The sequence below is a fragment of the Aythya ferina genome (genome assembly GCF_964211825.1).
Source record: "Aythya ferina genome assembly, chromosome: 22".
Classification (NCBI taxonomy): domain Eukaryota; kingdom Metazoa; phylum Chordata; class Aves; order Anseriformes; family Anatidae; genus Aythya; species Aythya ferina.
Genome location: NC_140320.1, coordinates 7,121,815 through 7,136,580, shown reverse-complemented (window position 1 = coordinate 7,136,580; position 14,766 = coordinate 7,121,815). Strand labels below are relative to the sequence as shown.

The window sequence follows — 14,766 nt, the reverse complement described above, 5'->3', positions numbered from 1 at the left end:
AGCACTCTCCTCAGAAACTGCTGCAAGGATGTGACGAGCAAACGGGAGGAGAGATGTTTGCATGGCTGCTCATTAGCAGGGATTCTCAGAGTCCTGCTGCTGTCTTCTTTCCATCAAAACCTTGTTCTGACCAGCACTGACATCTTGGTGTGTCCCAGGCAATCCAGAACCTCCCAGTTGCAGACTACATTGCTGCACGAGAAGACTGCCCTCACTCTGAGCTGAAGGGAGCCCTTCAAAACACAAATGTTAGTGGCATCCTCCCCCTTCCTGCCTTGGCATCCCTGCAGAGGCCATTAGCACCAGGCACAACTAAAGCTCCTAACCCGGGGTGGCTGCTTGGAACTAGACCAAGGGTCATACACGAACACAGCCGCAGCCAGTAGCAAGTGAAACGGTGTTATATGATTTATGGTCTGCTAACACAAACATTCTGCTATTGCTGACACACATGTACATCTCACTTTCATGCTCTCACAACATCCATGTGCCACTAGGAAAACATTTTGTGTCCCAGTGAGTTTCTCTGGTGCTTTGTGCTGCTTGTTAAGCTCAGTGGGGCTTCCCCAGCTGTGCCTGGGCTGTCACTGGGCTTGACTCATATCCTATGTCCTCGTCTTTTGACTTTTCCAATAATTTCACAAACACTAATTAATGCAGTTTCTCCATTCTTCTGCAGGATGAAGATCACCTCAATTTAACTATAGGTATCTGTGTTGCACCTTCCACCCCCTGAATGCATTCCCAAATTACTGCTACGGGTAGTCTGTTTTGGCTTTTTTTTATATATATATATGTACACTATTTGCAGGTTTTTATCAAACAAGTGGCCCTTGTTCCTTCAGGCTACCTGTAAATAACCTAAGGCAAATTTATGAGCAAAATTACCTCCCCCAAGAGGGGAGTGGTTTCAAGTGGAAGCTGGGAGGAGGGATGATTGCAACACAAAAGAGCAAAGGAATATGGGAGGCAGAAGAAATTAATCTTACCTTGAAAATCCCTCTGTTTTACGCACAAGTGATCTGTACCTGCTGGCCGCACCTTGCCTTTCATTGCATGGGCTGGGAGCAGTCCGTGACTCAACCAGGAAAAGGCACGCACGTTGCCTTGCAGCACAAACCGAGGAAAAGGAATTTGCTCGACTGTCCCGAGAAGGCTTTGAGAAATTTGCCTTTCATCCAGCTCTTGAGTGCCTGAAACAAACTTCTCTTCCCTGCGCTGCTCAGCCTCCAGAGTACGGAGTTGTCTTCCCGATGTTTGGCCTCACCTGGCTGGGAGCTGTGCTCTTCCTTGGGGTACAGCTCCGAGGTAAGGAAACCTGATATTGCCTGGCCTCCGTTGCCATCTTGACTTTCCTCTTCTCATCCCTTAATTATCAACCTCATTAAGGCAGTGACTTTGTAGGAGGCTGAGATATTTGCTGTGGACAATTGCTGCGATTCTTTTGGTGCTGGGTTTACTTGCAAGTGATTGAATTTCTCTGAAACAGGTTTAGGTGTGTTTGAGAGGAGGAAGAACACCGCTCTAATTCTGAGCTAAGGTTTCACATCTTTCCCTTTCCTGCCTCACTCTTTTCATCCCAGCAGGAATCTGGACTTTACTCTCGGATGTTTGTTTTCTTTTTTTTATTATTATTATTTATTTTCTTTCTGCCTTTGTTACTAGACAATCAGAGATTGTTAAACAGTTTAGATCCTTTACACGACAATAAATCAGAATGACGGCAAAAAAGTCCCTTGATTTTTCAGTGGTTTATATCAGTATAACTAGAATCAAAATTTGGTCTGGGAACACCATGTACTCCTTACCTAAAGGCATCAGCACACATACTCTTAGTAATTTGTCTTGAATAAAATATATTTTACACTTATTTTCCTACACTTGTTCTTTTAAAGAAATTTAAAATGAAATCGGGACAACTTGACATCGAATCTTTGGAAAAGAAACATGATCTCAGCCAATGAAGTTTTCAAGTGTGTGCACCCTCAGTGGTTTGGCATTTCAAATATTTTCTCCTTTGAGAAAAGGGATTATTTGTCAAGAAATTCTTTGGCTATGAGTTGTTTTCAGATAGAGGAAATGTATTAATTTGCCACGAATCCATATTTTACAACCCCAGATAAGCTATTTTATCCCTGAGTCACACTGGGGTAAGTTAATTCATCTTCCTAAAGTAAGAGGAAATTATTATTTTTTTTTCCTCTGTTAGCAGGTTTTTTTTTCCTTCTATAAATGGGTAAAGGGAAAGTAAGGGGAGTATATTATCAGGAACAGGGAAGACTGTCCCCTTCCAGAGCAGGAGTAGCAAGATCTTTCAATTGGCACTGCTGTTTGGTGGAAATTATCCCACTAACCCAGAGGTACAACATTTGGCCAGTTCAGAGGCCTTTTTGTTTTCGTATTTTTCATTTTCCTTTCAGTGTCTTTATGTTCCCTCTTGCTCATCTCTTTCTGGGTAGGCTACCTTGATGTTAACTTACTTTTAAAGCAGCAGCTGTGGTGGTTTGCTTAAGAGAGGATGTTTCTTTGACAAACAAACACAGATTCGCCTCCATGATCTCCTGTGGAATTCCTCAACCTGCTTTCCCTATAATTGTCCAGTGGTGTTATTAACCTTCTCAACAGACACTTACATAAATAAGGGCAGTTTTCACCATGGTATTTGTGCCACACAAACTGATAATACAAAGCCTGTAAAAGAAAGTTCTGGGATGGGAGATGGCAACCATTCGTAGGTGCTTAGCAATGCTTCTTGGACGAAAAGAGATGGTTTTCTGGAGAAATCTGGGTGGGGAACTGATTGCAATAGAGTGTAAATCACCTGCCATCATGTGATGAGGACTAACACGTGAAGTTATACTGCATCTTTAGTGCTAATCAGGAGCATATTGCAGGAGGGCTGCCATTTACAAGTGTACCTCCTAGATGTTGTTTGCTCATGCCTGAAGGAGACATTTCCCCCAGAAAACAAACCAAGGTGTATTGTTCCTATAGGAGAGTCCCTCTCAGTGGTCTCTTCTCAGCTAGGGATCAGATCTGTCAGTATTTAACTGTGCAGCCACAAAACTACAAAGGAAGCATTGTAGCAGCAATACAGATGAAAGCAAACTCCAGTGAAACGAGCACTGTGCAACCTGCATATCAGCTGGCGAAAACCTTGAAGCACATGGGATCTTTTGGATTCTGCATAAGCAGGACTACCTCCCTCAGTAATTAAATCTATGGGATTTGAATGTTAGGTTAAACATTACTAAGGATAAAGCAGACTCCTGTGTAGATCAAACAAAGATAAGTGATGATTTTACTCTAAACAGTAGTTTTGTTTACCTCTAACCCTTTGCTGTTTTCTCTGCAGCACTGTGGCCCGTCACAGCCCTCGAAGTTTACACTTCCAGGGAGGTGGATGCTGTGAATGGCACTAACCTACGTTTAAAATGCACCTTCTCCAGCAGCAGCCCTATTAGCCCGCAGCTGTCAGTGACGTGGAACTTCCAGCCTGAGGACCTGAGCTCGCATGAGCCAGTGAGTGAGACCTTTATGCTTCATTTCATTGATGCTCACTTGCTCAGATGAACACTCCTAGGGCCCAGCACTGGCTGGGAAACAATCCCAGGTGTTGGTGTGGGCAAGCACAGCCAAAACACAGGAGTAAGTACATCTTGGCCCTTTTCTCTGCAGTTCATAAGGATTACTCTAAGCAAGAAGTTTTGTTTACAGAACCTGGTTCAAGAAACAATTTTTATATTTAGTTTTGGGAAATCGGGGTTAAAAGATTTGGGGCCTGATGAAACTGCACATGCTTATAGGCGAATCTGGTCTTAGTTAACATCCTGCACCTTACGACTTACGATTTTCTTTGGCCAACATGTCAGGGTAAGCAGATCAACAAGTACTGCAGTATAACTGAAAGACCGCAGAACACAGGCTAACAAAGCCTTAGGCCTGAGCAGGACTGAGATCTCATGGCTGCTGGAGCAAGGGTATGATCTTTTGAAATTGCCTCAGAGTTCATCTGAGAGAAATTGAGCCAACACAACTCTCCTCATTTTAGGTCATGTGTCTTAGCTGGTGCCACTCCACTTTCACATGCTGCTTACATCAGAAACACTGTAAAAAACTACAGGAATGACAGTTTCTTTCTTTTTTTGTAGGTATTTTATTACCTCAAGGAGCCCTACAAGCTGTCTGCTGGACGGTTCAAAGGGCGAGCCACTTGGGATGGCAATATTGAGCGTTATGATGTTTCCATTGTTATCTGGAATTTACAGCCCACTGACAATGGGACATTCACCTGCCAGGTGAAGAACCCACCAGACGTTGATGGCACAATTGGTGAAGTGCGACTCAGAGTTGTGCAGAAAGGTGAGAGGCCAAGAACCCCACCAGAGGTTATGGGTTTAGCCAGTGCAAAACATTGGCAGGTCTTCCTGCACACTTGGAAAAATGCATGGAAGCAAAAGGATTATAAGGAGAAAGCATGAGGAAAGTTCATGGATATAACAGAAAAAAGAGCTTAAGAAAAGGTTATGTTCATGGATAGAGGTACCCAGCCTAATACCAGGAGCACTCAGTGTGTCCCTCTTGTTCATTTACCTGTTTCTCTCCATGCAGTGCATTTCTCAGAAATCCACTTCCTTGCCATCGCCATTGGGTCTGCATGTGCTCTGATGATCATTGTGGTGACAATTGTGATTATATGTCGACACCATCGGAAGAAACAGCAAGACAAGACGACAGAGGTGTCAGATACTGAACTGTAAGGACAAAGGGGAAAGAGAGAGAGAAAGGCTTATGTGAAAGCTTGTTAAATATATCTTCATGGCCACTCTGATTCATTGGCTTGGACCCTGCACTAAGCATCTACAATGCAAACTGCTAACACAATTAGCAATAATTGGCTGCTTACTTGCAGTCAGAACAGAGCCCCAGGATGAATGAAGTTTGCAGTCCTTGTTTTGCTCTTGCCTTTCGAGGTGGCTCCTCATGTGAGGAAGAGCCTGCATAACTTCTTGTTGTATATTATGTATGTTATATATAACTCAGAACCTGACAGCTGCTCAGGATATCTGATGCTGATCTTTTTTTTTTTTTTTTTTTTTTTAATAGTAAAGAAAAGGAGAAGCTGAAGATCAGAGAAGAAAAGGAAGCTACTCCATTAGAAGACTAGAGGTCTTTGGTAGTATATACAATGCAGGTATCTATTCAAACATTCTTTAGTTAATGCTTTCTTGTTACTTACACATTTCACTTCTGTTCACAGTCAGCAGGCCATGGTAGCCATGAACATGAACAACTGAGACCATAGTCACATTTTGCTTTTGAGGAGCCTTCAGAGAGAGACTGATAACTGAACAAGCAGTGGCAACATAACTGCCTCTTAACCATGGGAGTGATTTCTCCACCTTATTGTCGAGGTGCAATGATGTTTCCTATCATTGTAGGAAAGCCGTTATTGCTGCTTTCCATAGCTTGTCTGCTATGTGGATGGAGAAATGAATTAATTTCCTTTCACTAGTTTTGAATCTATGTTGGGATTCATTTAATCTTTATTTTAAATTGCTACAGGAAGACTGAAACTCTTTCCAGATTTGCTGGCTTCGCTGAAACATCTCAGCCTAATTTTTAACCACTCAATTTCTGAGGTCAGCAGATGCCTCTACTATGTTTATTTTCAACAATAATCCTGAGTAATCAATCTGTTTTGTTTTTCTTATAATCTTTCTTCTTAGGTACTTCTGAAGCAGATGGTGAGAGCTTGTAATTTTGGATGTTAGAACAAAGCTGAATTACAGACGCCTGATGCTGCAAGTGTGGTATCCCTGCTCAACCTGAAATTCTTGCAAGAAAAGAGGGTGACATTAACATAAGTTGTAAAGTGTTATTTCCTTCATTGAAGCGAAACAGGAGGAACTTGCCCCATGAACAAGGAAGTTTACTTAATCTTCACAGCTGTTGAACGTGAACAATTAGGCTCTGAAGATGAAAAAATCACAGAAGTAAACAAAGTCAACATAATGCTACGACAGCAGACTGAGTATTTGCCGTGTCTGAGCAGACACACTCTTGCACCTTAAAATTTAAAAGGTACATTTGTGGTGCCCAATTTTTCTACCCTCAAAAACCTGTTTGATGTCACTAAGAGGATGACTAGCTAAGTGAGGGATCAGAGGGGCCGCTAGCTGCTACAACCTTTATTGTCTTTTTGCAGAAAGAACACTTTAAGCGGAAAGTGTTTCTGAATGTATGCTGTTTCTTATTAGGGGTCACATTTCCCTGTGGGTGTGTTTTTATATTGGTCTTTCTCAACTTCAGTACACTTTGTAAATGTGACAGCAGCAAAGACTGCCTTCCACTGCGCAAAGCGTGGCCATGTGCTTTGGCAGCTCCCCTTCTCTCATTCCCCTTCTCCTGGTGCACCCCAGACTGCTCTCCTTTCCTTCTGCTTCTCCGGTCCTGCTTCTCCCCATTATTCCTGGTGGACGACAAGCTGTGAGGTGCGATGCCTCTTGCCCTGACCCAGCAGACCTGTGCATCCCGCTGCGGTGCCCTGGACGTGGGCTGGCAGTAGCAGCCCTGGAGGCTGCCCTGAGCAAGTGATAATGGGGTGCTGCCACACTCAAGTTCACTTCAAAAACAACAGTGGCTGCCAGTGTTGTACCAGGCTTCCAAAAACACTACCACCAGTATTTCTCTGGATGCTGTTTACTGCCCCAGGCTGTCATCAGCACACCTTACTCCTGTGTTCAATCTTATTTAACACATACCCTGTATTTCCATTGACTTTATCTATCCAAGGCAAATAAAGTGCAAAATCATTAAAACCATTGAGCTATTACTGTATTTAACCAGCGCTAAAACAAAACATCAGCCTCTTTGTTTAAAAAGTAACTTTATGACTTTGTAACTCTAACTTTATGACTTTGTACCTCTAACTTTATGACTTTGTAACTCTACCTGTAATGTGCTGGCCACATTATCTGTTTGTACGATATTGTCTTCTATTATGTTCGTCATAAATAAACATGGTTTGTGGATAAAAGAGAGTGTAACTAAATGGTGTGACACTGAAGGAAGTCACTGTCCTACTGCAAACTCGGCACACCAAAACAAAACAAAACAAAAACTCGTGAAACTCGTGGTTTTTTTTTTTGTTTGTTTTTGTTTTGTTTGTTTGTTTGTTTTTTGTTTGTTTGTTTGTTTGTTTGTTTTCCCCGGGTTGTAAAGTACCAAAAAAGTAACAAACCACCCCAAAACAGAAACGGGCACCGCGGTATTCTCGGCGAGCCCTGCCGGGCCCCGTCCCCGGCTGCGAGGCGAGGCCCCGTGGCCATGGCGACGCGGCGCGGCCATCTTGGGGCGGCCCCCACCCTCACCTGGGCAGGTGAGCCGCCATGTTGCGGCGCTGAGCGCCATGCGGGGTGGCGGGGCGGCGGCGGCCGCCGGCGGCCTTCTCGTCCCGCGGGGGGCCCTGATCCTGCTCGGTAACGGGGCCGGGGCGGGTTTCTCCTCCTCCTCCGGGGGGCAGAGAGCTGCGGAGGGGCGGTGTGGGGCCGCCCCCGGCCGGGGCACGGCGCGGATGGGGGCTGCGGGGCTTGCTTTCCTCACCCTGCGCTCCGCTCCCGTGCCACTTTATTCCCCTCTCTGCTCGCTACACTTGAGATATCAACATTTCCAACGGGATTGTTTTTTCTTTGTCAATACTACTTTTTTTTTTTTTTTTTTTTTGGCAGGACTAAAGCTAGCAGCTTGTGCTTCCTCAGCAGGCTGGCTGAATCAGTTTCTTCCCTTTAAAACTTCCTTACCTCCACGTCTAAAACTGTACGCTTTTGGGGGTATTTTCCAGATAAATACTTCTTGAGGCTCATTGCAGTCCCATAAAGAACAGGTTAGGGAAGTGATCTGCTTTGCTTTAATTTCATGATGGGGGTGGTGGTCGCTGCTGTGCTTCCCTCTTCAGCGTGGGGTTAAGCTGCCCATCCATCGGTATGATCGGGGCACCATCACTCCCGTGCCTCACAAATAACAACCACCTAATCCTTGTCTTTCGTGCTTGTTCCAAAAGGTATCTGCAATGCTTTGTCCCTGGATATTAAAGCCAGCTCTAAAGTGCGAGCTTTCGCTGGTGAAAAAGTACAGCTGACATGCACGTTCAAATCCAGTTCTCCCATCACTGAGAGTCTGACAGTGGACTGGACGTACCGACCCCTCACGGGTGGTCAGATGGAGACAGTAAGTGAAAGAGGGAATCTTTTTGTACTGAAGATTGACCAGGTCTCTGTGCACGTTGTGTGCTGATGGTATCTTTTCCCCGTTTGCCCTCCTGCTGCGCTTATTCCTCACTTTGAAGTGCGGGATTCTGCTTGTTTCCTTCTTTCCCATCAGTAATTGTTTTAGTGTCCTTTGGGCAAAAAGTATTCAACGTAAATGTGTACTAGCACAGAGGTGATTATGCAGACCTTTGGGTTTTGACATAAGCACTGCATTGTACACTACAGCTGTACATAGAATGACTGTAAAACATTTGAGTGGGAGTTTTCTTGAAGGCAGCTATGCCCTATTAATTCTGTGATGCAATCTACTCCTGATTTTACCTTGGAGTGGTAAAAACGTGTGCAATGACACTCTGAAGACAGTCATGATGACAGCCTCTGAGGTTTATGGGCTGCTACTTCTCTTGGCAGCAGCATTTTGAAATATAAGCATAAATACACAAATCAAAAAGGCGGCTGGAAGCCTCTCATTCAAGGCACAAACAGAAAATGTGTATCTTTACAGCTTACCAGTGACTAACACTTCCTGGAGAGTGTGAACTCATAGTGGTGTCCCTGTATCTGGGGTAAAAGGGAGCTGCCCTTATGAAATGTCTGTTAGGTCTTCACTAGTCGGGCAGGAAGTGCCAAAGTGCAGGAAGCAAATGCTGAAGAACTGCCGCGCTCTGTCTTGCGTGACACAAGGAACAGACTCAACTTCTCAGCCGCAGATTTCCAGAGGGGAACAAGCTTGTCAGAAGGGTGGTGATGACATATGTCAGTGCCGTGGCTGGTAGATAAAAGCTTTGGAGTTCTAATGAAATGGGACAGATTCAGAATTATCAGATAGGAACTTGGAGAGTCTCCTGTCTGCAAGCTATTCTTTCTGACTTGTTAATATGCCTTCCTTTATGTTTACAATACAAAAAGTAGTTTGGTTTCTTTGTAGAGTGTTTTACTAGAGCAATTATTGTCTTCCCCTTCTTTTAGATTTTTCATTATCAGTCTGTTGCCTACCCAACAACAGTGGGGAAGTTCAAAGACAGGATATCCTGGGTTGGGAACGTTGCCAAGGGTGATGCTTCCATCGCTATCCAAAGCCCTGTGATGAGTGACAATGGGACGTTCATCTGCAGTGTGAAGAATCCTCCAGATGTGTACCACAACATTCCCCAGACAGTGCTGATAGTTACAGAGAGGGGTAAGCCTCCATTTCATAGCGTTCTCACTTGTGTGATACTGCTGCATTGTAGCTTCATCAGAACCTTAAAAATCGGAGCATTGCACAGGAAATTGATTCCCTGGATTTCCATGTAAGAATTACAGCAGGAATTACCTCAGCCCTTCATTCTGTACTAAATACATAGAGAACCACTGAATTTACTGGGGGCAGGAAGGAATGGAGGAAGCTGTGCTGATAACAAATCAAAAATCCATCCTTGTTCAGGAATTCCAGTCTCCAAATCTTGTGTCAATAGAATAAGTGAGATTTTGGGGAAGTACTGGTCTAAAAATACTATCACACCACAAACTCTGATTCTTAGTAATACTTCATTTCCTTGTCTGCTCTGCGTGTGAGAACTACCCCAAATCTGAAGCTTGGACATGCTGACAAAGCTATGTCATCACCTGCCCACCTTTGGAGTTTTTTGCATATAAAAAAAAAACATCCTACTGTGCTGGGTAGGTAATAAGGGTCCTACAGATTCCAAGACAAGTTGTTTCAAATTTACCAGCCCTGGGCTGTGTATGAAAAGGCTGTCAGTCCTTCCTGGGTGAACGTTTTCCTCAGAGACTTCAGAAAGCAGAATTTCACTACTGTTACAGCTGCTCTGTTCTTTATCTATCCCGCAGGCTTTTCCTTCCAGCTGACTTCAGCGGTGCTGCTGTCCATTTTAGTATTTCTCCCTTCCATCATTGTGGTCATTCTGATGTTGGTGAGGTTGGGAAGGAAATCTGGAGTGCTAAAGGAGAAAAAAAAATCGGGCTGCAAGAAATCCTCTATTGAAGTGTCTGATGAGTAAGTTCTGTCTGGAACCTAAAGCCTGTTTTTCCACCTTGGACAATGATTCCTCACTGTCCTTCATTTCATAGCTGTCAGCATCTGCAGGCTGGCCACTGAGATCTTCCTCTCTATGAGCATAATTTAGCTAGTGAGTAGAAACCTTTGGAAAATCCATGTTTTGGAGCATAAAGTAAGTGCAGTACAGCCCTTTTTCTGTCAATGGCGTGAAGCCATGGAACTGAAGCAGTTTAGGGTTGGGTAGTCTTTCACTTCTGCAGTCAGATTTATTTTGCTTAAATCAGCAAAAGATATTTTGCTTTTGTGGGCTTTATGGGTTGTGTTTTGGTATGAAAGATCAGTAGCAACAAAACAAACAGCATAATGCTATCTGGTTCCCTCACTGATGGCCTGAGCACAGCTGACAAGTCCCGAACAGGCTCTGGAGACTGGATTTCCATCTGAATTGGAGAGGATTGTGTGTTGCGAAGGGTCACCATGCTATTGTAGTGAGAGCAGCAAACTGCTGGAGTTACACCTGGTTTTGCAAAGAATTCATTCACTGCTAAATTTTAGGACTGGACTTTTAATACAACGTTTTGATTTATTGTGGTAAGATTTTCCAGCCAAAAAGCACCTCTTACATTCTTCATGGCACTTGTTATATGAAATGTCTGCCTTTGAAAAAAGAGATCTGACACTCTCAATTCTTTGGAGGCTTGTTATGCAGAGCCACAAGGCAGTGTGGGAGAAGTAGAATTCATAGTCCATAGGAAATATTAGTGTGTGGTGGTGGGGAAAAGTCCATCCTCATCCTATGTTTGTTCTCCAGGTCTGAACACACAGACACCTGCTCAGGAAGACTGAAAGCTTGGTGTTTGAACTGTGTGGTAAGTGAAAGTTGCTATTTTCATAAGTGGTTTTGTCAAGATCAGCGCTCAGAGGAGGTGCACGAGCAGCAACCAGAGGTGTTGATAATTTCTCTGGGCTTTGGAGAACAGTCCCAGTTGGCTATGCTTATGCTCCATGGTGATTTCCACATTTTGGCTATCGGGGATAAGAACTGCTGGTCAGGGTGCGTTACTGGCAGCGGGAGCTGTCCCGAGATCCCCCAAAATGATTTTTTTTTTTCTTTTGACTTTAAATGGAAGCTGACATTTCAAGACAAATATTAAGAATTTTAAGTGCTAACCGCTATACTGTGTAGCTTCTATAAAGGCTCTAGATAACCAGTTTGGGGTCTGGCAGGGCTATGGTGAGGTGTGGAGGCAGGAACATTTCTTTACCCTGTTTCTGTGCAGATGGTAGCATGCTGCCTTCTGTCTTTCTTAGAGGTCTCCCTTCTTAGAACGCATTGGTCACAACAGAATCCTGCTGAACTCTTGTGGGTTTCGTGTTTGTTTTTGTGGGGTGTTCAGTTTGTTTGCTTCATGAAATGGGTGGTGTCCTCTAATTCTGTTCACTTGCTATACCCTAACAACAAGCCTCTGTTAATCTGATGCGTTGTACTGGAACTACTGAATGTTTGCCATCTGCTGTATTTATTTTGCAAAACATACGTCTGAGGTGTGTGTGCTGGCTTTAGCAGCCCCAACACTAAGCGTGACACATTCCAGAGTAAGCTCACTAATACGCCTGCTTGGAGAGTGGTTTTGTTTTTGAACCTGGTGTCCTACAGAGCAAACCTAGCACAGACGCAGCTTTACATCGTCCATACACAGCCAGGAAGTATGTTAAGGAGGATTTAAACGTATTGCTTGATTCACTGTTGTAATGCCAGTGATTTTAAATGCAGTAAATGTGTGAGCTTTCAGACTGATGTGTGCTGGTTGTTTCTACACTTTAATAGGTATAGAATGAAGAATGAGCAAATATACGATTTATGTATGAAATATTTATAATTCTTCACAGCTGTAACGGAGCAGCAGTATTGGCAACGAGTTTTGAGAGATGCAGGAAGCAGAAAATGCTTTATTCAAAGGGGAGGGCTGCAAAGGGAGGTGGGAAGGCTGTTGCAAGTGACGTGCTGGGGAGCGGGGAGGTACCTTTGCTTCGGTGCAATTGGAGAGATTGGGAAAAGATGGGAGCTCAGATACAGTGAGACGTGCTAGTAGATGGAGATTGTGAAGGTTGAAAAATGTCTTCTCATCCTTTGAGAGCAGGCAAACTTGAACGTAGTTGTGGTGCTTTCATGTTGAGTAATTTGGCATTGGTTAGATACTTTGTTCTGATACTCATCTTAACAACTCTCTGAACACCATCTCGCTCGCTATAGGGAGTCTACTTTTTGAGGTTTCTGTAAAACACTTTCTCACGCTTAATACTTTACCAAATAGTTAAAATTGCAATGTTGATGAAAAATTGCTCATAATTAAGATTACTGCAAAATTGGTAAGATTTCCCATATAGGGCTTGTATGTTTGAGCATCTTGCAAGCTGAGAGCTGCAGAGCCTGGTTGTGAGGATGCCATCAAATCATTACTGTGGTTAGAACAATAGATGATGGGGATCTGAGAGTATAGGGCTGTTCAGAGCTGAAACACCCAACAGCTTGTGCTGCTCTGGATCTCCTCTGCAGGAGTTAGGGGTGCATTTTAAGAAGACATCTTTCTGCACTTTGTCTTTTGCTTAAGTTTTAGCTCCTACCTCTTTTAAAACAGATCACATGTGTTGATTATCCAGTGGCAATTTGTCTGTGTCTGTGGTAAGTCAAACAGACTTAGCTACAAGTGTTTATGTAACTACCAGTTCTAATTTGTTGAAGCACACCAGCAATTTGGAAAGCATTTATGCTCTTGTCTGAAGCCTAGCAGACTTATTTTTTTTTGTCAAATTCATTACTTGTTTCATGTCTTTGTACGTAGTCTCAATTTCTCTCTTCATACTCTCTCTTCAGGACACAGATGAGGAAGAGCCATACTGATGAGAGATCAAATTTATGGATAAAGAACAAAATTACAACGCTGAAAATCTTGGCTAGAAAATACAAAGGCTGCTGGATAACCAATGCAGATTGAAGGACCCGTTCTCATCTTGGTATATCGGAATAATAATGCTGATGGGATAATTCACTCTTACCTATTTCAAAAATCATTATTTTGAGCTTCTTTCTAATTTATTGGGTGGCGGGGGGAATTCTCCTGAAACCTCCCTTCTCCAGTGCCTACAGAAACCTCGGTGCCTACAGCTGTGCAGCCTGTTTCCCACCAGCGGTCTGACAGTGTTTGTCTCTTAGTTTACTTTCTAATTTGTTTCCTCTGTGGTTGGTGATATCCCTCCTTTCCTGCACCCTTGAATTCAACCTGCTTGAAGAGCAGACTACTCCGGAGTGACACATCGGCTCTCTAAGGTCATCGTCAAGCACTGACAACGTATTCTTCTCATTTTCGTTACAACATAGTAGCAAAGGACTTAGAACAGCCTGACTGAGTTGGTATATGGCATCCTTTGTCTTGGAGCAAAGAGAACCTACTGGTTTTTAATTGTTTCTTGGCTTGATCTACCACTTAATTACAGGATCAACATTTTGTTCCTAGCGTCTTCTTACTTTAAGTTGCCATCTGCACAGCAGTGTTACCTTACGTTGTTGAGCTTTATCTTTTTACTTGAACAGCTGCATTACTGGGTACATCTCCTACTTGCAGACATGAAGCACAATTCACATACAACTTATTTTTTAAAATCAGAAATGCAAATGAGGACTCCGTGTCTGTGGAAATGTAACCCCATCTACCTCAAGTACTGACTCAAGGAATCGTGCCAAGGAATGTTCCGTGTTCAGAAGAACTGTCTTGTTCCTCCTCTCTTCTGGTGAAATGGTTCATTTTTGGGAAACAGTTAAACATGTGTCAATACTGCCCTGTAAAAAAGAGCGTACGTTCTCTACCACCAACCTTGCCCAATAGCGTATAGCAGGGAGCAGTGGAATTCATAGAATTGTGTTCTTCACAGGAGAGGTGCTCCAGCCCTCTGATCATCTTCTGTGGCCCTCCTCCAACAGATCCACATCTTTCTTGTGCTGGGGGCTCCACAGTCTGGGTGCAGTACTCTGGGGGGCTCTCACAGCTCTGTTCTGACACCTAAAGAGCTGCTGGGTTTTGCTTCCTTTTGGTGTGTGGCATCGATCAAATTGTCTTCTTCCATACGTTACAAGTTTACTGGAGGCTTTTATGTGCCGTTGCCAATAAATTGCACTGCTTTATCCTGGACTTTATTTGGCTGAGTACAGGTGGATATAGTTGAACGTGTAAAACTGCCATCCTGTGTTCTTGCTTAGCTATAAAAACTGCCATGGGATGGTGGGAAACGGCGTACTGAGCCCCCCTTCAGCAGCTCAGTGCTGGCTGCTGATGGCAGGTGTGGAGTTCCTGCCTGCCAAGCAGGTTAGCTGTAGATCTGCTTCTTCAGATAAAGAAATTGATTGTTCTCCTGTCTACAATAAAGTAATATGTAAAAAGGTTGTGCTTTGTGATGACACCGTGTTTCTACAACTCGAACTATCCTGAGAAAGGATGT

General features: G+C 43.6%; 2 protein-coding genes across 2 annotated transcripts; both read left to right on the top strand.

The window, feature by feature from the left end:
- Positions 1 to 898: 898 nt before the first annotated feature.
- Positions 899 to 7,039, top strand: MPZL2 (myelin protein zero like 2). Its single transcript, XM_084495715.1, has 6 exons — positions 899 to 1,308; positions 3,356 to 3,522; positions 4,152 to 4,362; positions 4,612 to 4,756; positions 5,107 to 5,194; positions 5,730 to 7,039. Exons 1-5 carry the CDS (start codon positions 1,254 to 1,256, stop codon positions 5,165 to 5,167), a joined length of 639 nt encoding a protein of 212 aa, XP_084351841.1. The 5' UTR covers positions 899 to 1,253; the 3' UTR covers positions 5,168 to 5,194; positions 5,730 to 7,039.
- Positions 7,040 to 7,381: 342 nt separating this feature from the next.
- Positions 7,382 to 14,710, top strand: MPZL3 (myelin protein zero like 3). The gene is made up of 6 exons (XM_084495714.1): positions 7,382 to 7,481; positions 8,063 to 8,229; positions 9,240 to 9,450; positions 10,104 to 10,269; positions 11,084 to 11,141; positions 13,148 to 14,710. The coding sequence occupies exons 1-6, from the start codon at positions 7,412 to 7,414 to the stop codon at positions 13,172 to 13,174; spliced, it is 699 nt and encodes a 232-aa protein (XP_084351840.1). The 5' UTR covers positions 7,382 to 7,411; the 3' UTR covers positions 13,175 to 14,710.
- Positions 14,711 to 14,766: the final 56 nt, after the last annotated feature.

Excerpts from the sequence above, each read along its gene's own strand:
- MPZL2 (XM_084495715.1), top strand. The coding sequence starts at position 1,254 with ATGTTTGGCCTCACCTGGCTGGGAGCTGTGCTCTTCCTTGGGGTACAG. Across the intron at positions 1,309-3,355 it reads CCTTGGGGTACAGCTCCGAG|CACTGTGGCCCGTCACAGCC; the intron begins GTAAGGAAACCT and ends TTTTCTCTGCAG. Across the intron at positions 4,363-4,611 it reads ACTCAGAGTTGTGCAGAAAG|TGCATTTCTCAGAAATCCAC; the intron begins GTGAGAGGCCAA and ends CTCTCCATGCAG.
- MPZL3 (XM_084495714.1), top strand. The coding sequence starts at position 7,412 with ATGCGGGGTGGCGGGGCGGCGGCGGCCGCCGGCGGCCTTCTCGTCCCG. Across the intron at positions 7,482-8,062 it reads GGGGGCCCTGATCCTGCTCG|GTATCTGCAATGCTTTGTCC; the intron begins GTAACGGGGCCG and ends TTGTTCCAAAAG. Across the intron at positions 11,142-13,147 it reads CTTGGTGTTTGAACTGTGTG|GACACAGATGAGGAAGAGCC; the intron begins GTAAGTGAAAGT and ends CTCTCTCTTCAG.